At 43.1% G+C, this 11,176-nt stretch overlaps 1 protein-coding gene across 1 annotated transcript; it reads left to right on the top strand.

Moving 5' to 3' along the window:
- The first annotated feature begins 2,618 nt into the window (after nt 1-2,618).
- Nucleotides 2,619-4,533, top strand: ATP6AP2 (ATPase H(+)-transporting accessory protein 2). The gene is made up of 5 exons (XM_065220887.1): nt 2,619-2,769; nt 2,982-3,205; nt 3,274-3,387; nt 3,445-3,843; nt 3,908-4,533. Exons 1-5 carry the CDS (start codon nt 2,727-2,729, stop codon nt 4,085-4,087), a joined length of 960 nt encoding a protein of 319 aa, XP_065076959.1. The 5' UTR covers nt 2,619-2,726; the 3' UTR covers nt 4,088-4,533.
- The last annotated feature ends 6,643 nt before the right edge of the window (nt 4,534-11,176 follow it).

Here is an 11,176-nt window from a genome sequence, read left to right as displayed (position 1 = left end):
TTACTGAAAGACAGCAAACGATATTTTTAACCGAAAAATACAGCTAACATAAACGGTTTGCTGGACACCCAGTAATGAACTGTTAGTGTCACAGTCGCAAGTACGTACGCACCACTATCTACATCGGAGGAGAAGGAGGAGGAAATTATTAAAATTATGTTGGTTATATCTAATAAAATATACATGGCAAAGAGCCAGGTGATTCTATATTATTTGTGTATTTTTTATCTACAATCTTCTTCAGAAGCTGCATGCTCGTAGTAAGAAAATGCATTAACTTATCAACGACGCTCAACCACCAAAGAGACGTGACCTAGAGAGATCGAGTGCAGGGGAGTTGGCCTCCATTTCTCACAAGTTCCGGATCGAATCTCAATCCATAGCCAGTAAAAAAAGACTCACCCGTAACAGACATACCACCCCCTTCCCCCCGGGGCGTTGTTTTATTTTTTCGATTTATTTTTAAAGTCGATAAAGTAGATCTGTCAAGCCAACACATACACTCTAAAGTACACTGTTTTTTTTTTAATCAATAAATTCGCCAACCAACAGTAAAATAACAATAATATATAATGTTATTGAAAAAAAATATATATGGGGAAATCTCGAAAATTTCATTCAACCCCCCTTTTTTATTGTAAATTTTCCATGAAATTTACTGTTTTGTACAACATAAATCAAGGTAAATTTATTGTAGACGTAACAATATAAATCTTTGTTAAGACAATAATTTTCGTCTTATTGATACATTGTTTTTTAATGTATTTTTGTTGTTATTTTTTTCGGGTATTCAGCAAAATGCTGCTAAATGATAGAATAAGGGATTGCTGAAAAAATCATTAAAAATGAAATCTGAAATCTTTACCGATTTTCAGCAAAAATGTTGTCATTTTGACAGAAGTTGGAATTGCATTACTTTGCTGGAAAGTTTGCTGATCTTTCATCAAGTCTAAAATCAGCAAAATTTTACTGATTTTCAGCGATTTAAATTTGGTGTATACACACCAAATTTAAGTTTTCATTATCAGTAAAACGAATTACTAGATCATGATCAGCAATCCAATGCTATAATGTAATAGTTTAATAAGCAAAATGCTGCCAAATGTCAGAATTTTGAATTGCTGAAAGATCAATAAAGAAATATTGCTGATTATCAGTAAAAGGTTGTCATTTTGACAGAAGTTGGAATTGCTGAAAATTCAGCAGCATTATTTTGCTGAAACGTTTACTGATCGTTCATCAAGTCTAAAATCAGCAAAATTTTGCTGATTTTCAGCGATTTAAATTTAGTGTGTAGTCTACAGAACCCTCATAAAACCCAAATTGAAACTTGGGATAGTCTGTACGGGGTATAAGATGCACATACCTAAAAGTCGATAAAGAATACCTAGACATCGGTAAAAATTACCGATAATCGAAGAAAGTGCACATACCTAAATTATCGGTAGCCATGGATTAGGGGAAACAGCCCTATTGTTGCGGTACGCTAGCAGCGTTAGAAACCTATAGACCTTTTTGACGTTTAATCATCTTTCTCTATCTAGCAAACATGGATGAATGGACGGTTTGTTTTCCCACTAATCTGTTTCCCTCTTGCTCGCACTCGTTCGCTTTAAATTGTACAGTGGTGTGCGCCGATTAAACGTCAAAAAGCTCAATTGTGGTATATGGCGAGGTAAATCTCAATTCAAGATGCTCAAAAAATTTCACACTAGCGAATCAATCTTCGAAAAATCATCTTTCATTTCTCGCACCTACTTACATCGCGCTTCATCTTTTTGCAGGAAATCTTCAAAATCGACATAAATCTTCCTTCTATCTACTCAGCGTGCGTGCAGCTATCCACAGTAAAACACATTTTTTCTGCATCGTAGATAGAGTCGTCCCCCTCGGTATATGGAGAACTTCATAGAGATTGCTGACGTTTATCGTACGCACACTACGTCACGTATACGTATACGCAAAATGTTTTCATCGGGAAAAAAAAATTCATAGCGGAAATTTTTCCCGATGAAAACAAATCACTGAAACAATCATACTTTAGCAGTCTCTATACACAACAATAGGCTTCTAACGCTGCTAACGTACCGCAACAATAGGACTGTTTCCTCTACCAATAATTAACGTCAAAAGTGTCCTAATTTATGGTAAAAACATTCTATTTAGAGTTAAAAGTAACGATTTTTATCGGTAAAAAATACCGATAATTTCAAGTAATCGTAGCTTATAGTGCAGGTTTTGATTTTAAGTGCACAGAAAAAAAGTAATTGAATATTACATCCAAACTGCTGCAACCAGGTCAATCCATCGGTTGTGTAATATAACGTTGTACGATGTACATCGATTTTGCGAAAAAAATTACATCCATTGATATAATATTGTATCTGCTTTTTGCTATTACATCATTGTTTCATACATCAGCTTGCATTACATTGATCGATATTACATTTTTTTGCAGTGTGTAGCCTGTTCATTACATTTTCAATGAGAGAACAAGAGATAGCAATACAAAGGAACTCAAATTTTGGGTTGGTTTGTAATAGTGTGTAGTTGATGCGTTAGTACACTCATCGAACAATGACGGCGATCTGACAGCGAGCGTGTCACGGTCACGTGAAGGGTCATAATGGAAAGCGGAACGAAATAATCGATAACAGAACATAGTGAAACGCAGTGGAAATCGAAAACGTCATATGATCACTGGTGCAAAAGTTTAAGCTGCAAAAATGGCACGGGCGATTTTCCTCCTATTTTCGCTGTTCGTCGCAGGTAAATTATATTTTTCCCATCATTAAAACTGATCCAGCAATAGTAAATGCGGTAATCTTCCTAAATTATATGTTAATTTTTGTGTTTGTGCAACTTTCAAGTGGTTTTTAAATTAGTCATATTTTGACCCTTGTTTTCTCCCTTCTTATCTTTGCCAAGGACATATTGGAAGGGTATCTTGAATAATCTATATCCTTTTCTTAACCATTTAGCTAACTGTGATCAGCTATCGATTCTCTACTCGCCAAAGGCGCTAGAATTCCACGGTCATACCCGATTGGATGCTGAGTCTGTATCGGATGTGTTTGGTGCTGCCCTCGGTTATTCGGTAGCTCATCCGACCGAATGGGATGGACTTATCGTAAAGGACCCCTTCAACATGGCCAATGGAGCAGTGGTTGTCATCGCTGAGGGAATCGATTCGCTCACGTTGGAAGTACGTGCTATGAAAGATCCCGTGACCGAACTTTTCATTGACACCTGTTTTTTTTTTGTTTGTTGTAGGGAGCTCAAGCTTATGAGTTGTACGGTGGATCCGGATCAGATTCGCTTGGAGAGCTTATTCAGAAGTCAGCTGATCACAATGGCATTAGCTTTGAAGTTGACCTTAAGGAATCGGTAAGTAAATGTGGTTCATTCCCAAGAGGATTGTGTTGCTAATAAAAGGGTTTATAGTCGGACAGCTTCTCCACTCCGCTGGGAACCGTTCAGCCTGATGACGACGACGTGAAACCTCAGTACCTGAAACCCAAATCGAACAAGGCCGATTCTGATTTTATGCGTCAGATTGCTTTCATCAACGGACTGAGCGATTTGCTGGTAACTTCAACTGATGAAAGTGTTCCAACGGTGCACATCGTACGCGTGTCCCTAGAAGCTATACTGGCTGCCCATGAACCATCATCTCAGGCCATCGCTGAAGCTAAGAAGCTTTTAAGCAATGCCATGCTCGAACTGCAAACTGCTGCTGAAAAGGCCTTCGATGGTGCCGTTGTTGTCGGATTGATCACTTCCACTGAAGCACCACTGGTTCGCTCCAAGCGACAGGCTGGAGAACCCGATGAAGCAGACCCTGTAAGTTTTTTTTTTAAATATCTCAATAACCATACATTCATACAATGTTGTGTATTTGTTTTAGTACAACATTGCCATGAAGTACGACAGCAACTATCCAGTCATCTTCAACATCATCCTGTGGTTCAGCGTTGTTCTAGTCTTCTCGCTGTTCGCTATTTCGATGGCCATCGCAACCATGGATCCAGGCAGGGATTCCATCATCTATCGAATGACCTCGACTAGAATGAAGAAGGAGAACTAAGAGTCCAAATAAGAAAGACAGCATTCATAATAAGCTTCTATCATCTTTTGAAATCCTACAGAAAAATTGGTGTCATTCGTGAGTTGCAGGAAAAGCGGCCGCGCCAAAACAAGCATTAGCTCAGCTGTAAATTACAATTAAAATCATCCAAACAGCACCTTTCCCTTCTTTTGTTTCGTTGCGGTACATCTGTCCAGGAAGGTAAAATTCACATAGAAAACCCCTTATTTTTCACAAAATGCGATTGCGCTAAAACTAACATTTGTTCGTTCGATTAAGTATTAACAGTTTAAGTAAGTACAATTTGTAGTAAAGTGCTGTACATTAAAAGGTGTAAAAGTTTGCGCACCAAAACGGTATATTGTTGTTATAATTTTGAATTTTAATTCGAAGACGATCACGTTTAAATAAAGGGAACTATTCCATCCCAGAAACAACTGAACCAACCCCAAATGTTTATGTCCAAACCGATGACGCCAAATTGGTATAAATCATGCTTCGTCATTTAAATTCAGTGAAAAATTCGAATGATTTTCAACCAAATGGATAGTTCCAAGCCACTACATCTGAACACATTTTTTTTTTCGCAGTTGCTCCTCCATGAATGATCAGAACAGATCAGAATTAGTGCACTTGCACTGAGAACTCATAGATGGTACATGGGAGTAGTTTTTCATCTTCAATGTATAAAAGGACAGTAATTTAATCATATTTATAGATCAATAACAGGCCGAGCACGTCCTCACGGTCTTTGGGGGAGGGTAGGACGATTCATTCGACGTCTGTTGTGGTACTCATTACGGAAAAAAAAATCAACGAAAAAAAAAACCAGATTAAAATAATTATAGGTTTTTTATATTATTATTCATCCAAAGAAAATCACATAGAGAAACTAGAATCTTACCAGCGAATTCGACCAGCTATTCGGTGGTGAAAGGCTTCTAGCAGAGGTACCTAACGACACATCGGATGATATCGAAATGTCTACCGGCAGCGGTTGATCCATCATCAGATTCTCGTACAGACACATCCGCACATAGACGTAGCCAGAGGGGGCAGGGCAGCAACACAAAGGCTTTCGGTGAAATGGTAATCGGCCAAATTTCCATAGTAAATTTTGTTCGCCCCGCCCCCCACGGGGCGACCCCAGCGTAGTGGTTAACATCCGTACCTCTCACGCCAAAGTCACGAGTTCAAATCTCACCCCCGGACAAGTCACGAATGACCCAAGAGAGTTGAAGTGACTATAATATAAAAAAAAAAAAAAATCGCCCCTTCCTAGCTCGAAACCTGGCTACGTCCTTGCATTCGCATGTTGCCGGAAGTTCCCGGAACCTGTTGGCTCAAGCTACAACTCGTCCGATAAAAGTTGGAAATTTCCTATAAAGGAAAATAAATCGATAAAAGATTGCACACGGCCAATGAGAATAACCAAATTTGAGTTCCATTTGCTCAGTTTTGGAAAAAACTGCGGGAACTCTGTGGAACTGAGTAAAATTTTTCTCGCTTCTGTTAAAAAATCTACGTATACTAATAGGCTAAGTAAAACCTCTCTCAATTTCTCTCATATTCGGCAAGTTTTTCTTTGAAAATTTTACTCAAGCTGTGAGCTCCTGCATTTTTTTCCAAAACTGAGTGAAAGGAACTCAAATTCGAGTTATTCTCATTGGCCAAATTGGACGGAAAATCCACTAAAATCTATTTCGAAAAAAAAGTTTGTTAATGATAATGGCTCTTTGGGCTAGAAGCAGCCGGGGGGATTCCTGCTTCACTGAGTGTTTTCTCCGGGGAACTTCGGCTGGTCCTGAAATCGGACGATGAGTCCGAAATGCCGAAGGAATCCGAAGAAATGCCATCACGGGTGAGCATTACGAACGTATTACTTGATTATGGATGGCTGATGACTTGGTGAATTGTTTGACGTTCCTGAGAAGTTATGCATTGTACAGTCCGGCTCTCGAACTGATTCAGGCAGTAAATGCACTCGTAAGACATGTGTACAAACGAAAGTGCACTCATTCATCTTCCTGAATTAACTTATGGACCGTCCATCCCTGCCGAGACCATTCGGTTTATCCTACTTCCACTTCACTCCACGGGCAATTATCGTCACAATCTTCTTCTCCTTGGCCAGTTTCGCGATAGGTACGTGTTTCGTCTTCAGGGGAGGGGCACTGATGACGGTGGGATTGACGGCACTTTTATTTGGATCAAGAACTTCTTCGAGACTGCAATCTACGAGAATGGAAATGCTTTATAGTAAATTCAACTGATCACAGGGATGGTGAAACTGCCAACCTGAAGTATACACTTTTCGAAGAATATTGAGCAAATTGTTGGTAGTTTTGGCTGTGACTATAGTATACTGCGTAGTCCCCTCTCTTTTTGTTGATGAATCGAATGTCGAAATAAATCCCGGATAAAGACGCAGATTGACGCGTACTCCATGGGACTGATTCTGGAGCTGCTGCTGCTTTAGTCGACAGCTAAGAGCGAACTGTTTTGAGTACTTTCAATCAACTTTAAATACCTTTGAGTATTTTGATTTCTCTAAAGAATGTTGAGTACTTTGAATCCTCTTTAAATATTTTTAAGTACTTTAATTAGGTCCACTTCAAATAATTTTGATTCCTTTAATTCTTCTAAAAATTCTTGTGAATACTTTTTAAATACCGTGAAGGCTTATAGTATTTAGATTACAACGCACTCAAAACAGTGTTCACATGCCGTGCGACAGCTCTTTCTTCATGGATTTTCATGAATATTCTTTCTATAGACTTAAAGTGAATCATTTACCACATTGGCCGCTCTCGGGACCTCCGGTATGGCATGTTTTTAAGTAAAAACGCAATTGTCTCCTGCTACAGGTTCCCCCGGGGGTATCCAGTGGTTCCCAGAGCGGCCATTGTGGTCAATGATTCACTTTAAGTCTATAGAAAGCATATTCATGAAAATCCATGAAGAAAGAGCTGTCGCACCGCATGTTTTTGAGTAAAATAGCAATTGCCCCCTACTACAGGTTCCCCCGGGGGTATCCCGTGATTCCGAGAGCTGCCAATGTGGTCACTGATCCATTTGAAGTTTAATGAATGCCTATTCATGAAAAACCATGAAGAATAAGCTGTCGCACGGCATGTTTTGGTGTAAAAATGCAATTGTCCTCTGCTCCAGGTTCCCCCGGGGGCATACTGGAGGTCCCGAGAGCGGCCAATGTGGTCACTAATCTATTTAAAGTCTTTCAAAAGCCTATTCATGAAAAAACTTGCAGAAAAAGCTGTCGCACGGCAAGCATTGGTGTAAAAACGCAATTGACCCCTGCTACAGGATCCCTCGGGGGTATCCCGTGATTCCAAGAGCGGCCAATGTGGTCAATGATTCATTTGAAGTTTATGGAAAGCCTATTCATGAAAGACCATGAAGAATGAGCTGTCGCACGGCATGTTTTGGTGTAAAAATGCAATTGTCACCTGCTCCAGGTTCCCCCGGGGGCATACTGGATGTTCCGAGAGTGGCCAATGTGGTCAATGATGCATTTCAAATTTATCGAAAGTCTATTGACGAGAAACCATGAAGAAAGAGCTGTCGCACGGCATATTTTGAGTGATTAAATGAACCGCATTCAGAACCCTTCACCAGAACCGATTCTAGGGAAATGGCCATATCTCGGTTGATTATAGACCGATTTTAGTTTTTGGCATATGATTCGCTTTAAAAATGGTTCTTCTTTTGTTGTATTAACTAAAAATATATATATTTAACCAGCATCATATATAAAATTTTTACCAAAAATTTAGCAAGTTAGACAAGCCTTCCAGAAACCCGGAATATCTCCGGTATCCGGTGACCAGGATTATTTTCGTGGCTACACCGTAGAACAATGTTAGTTTTTCAGTCAAATGCTCTTGGAAGATTTAAAATCGGATCATATTTGACGAAGTTACAACACTCCAAAGTTGACCAAAAATTTGCCTAATCCTAGTTATTTTGAGTAACCCCTGTACACAGAAAAAAAGTTGTGTACATTGTGTAATATAACGTTGTACGATGTTCATCGATTTTGCGAATAAAATTACATCCATTGATGTAATATTGTATCTGCTTTTTGCTATTAGTATTAGTATTTCTTACATCAGCTTGAATTACATTGATCGATATTACTTTTTTTGACGTAGAACTACGTCTTTGTCGACTATACTGGGGTGCGAATCAAAAAATATGTGTGGTGCAAAAGTGTTAGGTTTTATACGCTTGTAACTTTGTCATTTATAGATGAAATTAAAATCCAAATACGCCAATCGATACGATATTACATTACGAACCTGCTGAAATAAATATTTTTCCGATTTTTCTGTAATTAAATGAAAATGAAAATGTACAAATGATAATGATGTTTTCATGAAATAAACCTTTTTCCCAAACCTATATAGTCATCATAAACGAATACCACTTGGTTGCACATCATTCTGCTTGATCATGAAAAGATATAAATCAGCGCTGCTCCCCTGCCTCCGCTCATCATTCGCTGCCAGACTGTTGAGCAGTTCAGTCGATTTGAATTCTCTCTAGTTTCGTTCGTTCGTTCGCAAGTCGAATTAGCTCCGCGTTGTATAGTGACGCTCTCGCTGACCCAGCCATGGGTAAGAAATCGCGCGGTAACGCGTGTGCCGGCTTACCGGGAAAACAGACTCTCCCAGGAGACGGCGCGACCACCGAGCCAGCTCAGAAGAAGCAGAAGAAAACCCCATTGCCCGTCCCGACAGGCGTTGCGGACCCGCAGCCGGGGCCTCCCGGAACTAAACGACCCAGACCTGAAGACATCAGCGCCACCGCATCGGCAGCAAAAAAGCTGCTGAGCAACAATCCGTTCTCCGCCCTGCAGAACGGAGCCCAGCCGCAGTCGGACCCTGAGACGGTGCCTAAAAAAGTTAAGTTGCCACCCTTCTATGTGAAGGGCTTCCCTCCCGGGCTATGGGAGCAGCTGGATTTCTACATTAAGCAGGGCCTTCGCTGCACCATTCAACGGTGCACGGAAGGCTACAAACTGATGGTCTCGGCCGAAAATCACTACAACGCAGTCCAGGCCCTCTTGGACAGGATGAAGCTGGAGTACTTCTCCCACGACGTCGAGGCCACCAAGCCGCTGAAAGTGGTGCTGCGCGGGCTCCACGACATGGACACCACCACCTTAATGGACGAGATTAAGGCGAACGGCCTCAAGCCGGTCGAAATCCACAAGATGACCCGCAGCAAGGCCATCAAGTATCGTGACCAGCTCTACTTGGTCCATCTGCAGAAGAACTCCACAACCGTGAAGGATCTCCATACGACACGCACACTGTTCCACATCGTAGTGAAGTGGGAGCGGTATAAGCCAACCCACCGTGGCGTCACTCAGTGCTCGAACTGCCTATTGTTCGGGCACGGCACCAGGAACTGCCGCATGGCCAGCCGCTGCATCAAATGCGGCAAAAACCACAAGATCGACGACTGCGACAGCATCGAGGAAGCCGCTCCCACATGCGCCAACTGCGGTGCTGCCCACAAGGCCACGAGTAAGGCCTGTCCGAAGCGGGCCGAATACGCCGAGATCCGGAAGAAGGCCTCGTCCAACAACCAGCCCGGTCGCAAGAAGGTCCCGGAAAACAACGCGCAGAACTTTCCTCCGTTATCACCGGTCCAACCACGGCCAATTCCAGTGTTGGCGCCGCTCCCGCTCAACCAACAGTTGGCTGCTGCCCAGTCGGCTGCCGCTGCAGTACCCAGTCAAGCCTCCGGCCCATCGACGGATCCCCCTGCTCCGGGATTGGCCGGTACAACCGGTGAAGCTACAGGCGATTCTCCGCTGTCAACGGATGAGATCGTCGCACTGTTGGCCCAGGCCATCATCATCAAGCGCACCTGCGCAACAAGAACACAACAGCTCCAAGCTATCATCTCCTTCGTCGCTAATTATGGACCGTGAACCCATAAAGATCGCCAACTGGAACGCTCGCTCCGTAGGGGCGAAAAACATTGAGCTTGCAGACTTCCTCCGCAAGCACGACATCGACGTGGGCCTTCTCACCGAGACTCACCTCAAGACCGGTGACAGCTTCTGGCTGCCCGACCACAGCATTGTCCGGCTTGATCGCACCAGCTCCAGGGGGGGCGGTGTCGCGGTCATCATCAAGAAAGGCATCAAGTACTGCACCCTACCCCACTACCGCACTTCCATCATCGAGGCCGTTGGCATAGAGGTGGAAACATCGACCGGAAACGTCCGGTTCATCGCCGCCTACTGCCCCCGGCAATGTACCGTTAGCAATGGTACAGCACAGCAGTTCAAGAACGACCTTGCCATCATAACCCACACCAATGCCCGCTTTGTAATCGGAGGGGACCTGAACGCCCGGCACGAGGCCTGGCGGAACTACCAGCAGAACCAGAACGGCCGCCTGCTATTCGACCATTCCCAGCATGGTCTCTATTCCGTCTGGTTTCCGGACGAACCAACCTTCACATCACCGACGGGCAACCCATCGACGCTGGACCTGTTCTTGGCAAACACCAGATTAGCCAAGCCGGTTGCCGTCAACGACCTGAGTTCGGACCACCAACCGGTGCTGACCGAGCTGGGCTACAACGTGGCCCCTGCACCGTGCCAGCGGAAGGACTACCATCGAGTCAACTGGGTTCAGTTTCGACGCGTGGTCGACCGCCACATCGACGACAACCCACCGCTCGACACAGTGGATGACATCGACCGGGCCCTGGAGGGTCTCCATCAAGCCATATCCGTGGCTGACGAAGAGTGCGTTCGACGAGTTCCTGTGAGGGGTAAGTTTCAAGCAATTGATTCCCACACCAAACTCTTGATTCGGCTCAGAAATGTTCGTAGACGCCAGTTTCAGCGGACTGGGGATCTGCAGCGTAAATACGAAATGGTCGATCTGAATCGGCAGATCGCTTCCAGAATGGTCTCAATCCGGAACGAGAGTTTCGGGCGGCTCGTTCAGAACCTGGACGACCGTTCCAGACCATTCTGGAAGGTTGCCAAGGTGCTGAAGTCTCACCCCAAGCCCATTCCACCACTTAGAGTCAATGACGAAC

This window comes from Ochlerotatus camptorhynchus, unplaced genomic scaffold (genome assembly GCF_037179485.1).
Source record: "Ochlerotatus camptorhynchus isolate MF236.1 unplaced genomic scaffold, CSIRO-AGI_Acam_v1.1 ptg000136l, whole genome shotgun sequence".
Lineage (NCBI taxonomy): Eukaryota > Metazoa > Arthropoda > Insecta > Diptera > Culicidae > Ochlerotatus > Ochlerotatus camptorhynchus.
Note: the sequence above shows the minus strand (reverse complement) of the source record. Positions and strands in the feature narration are given on the sequence as shown.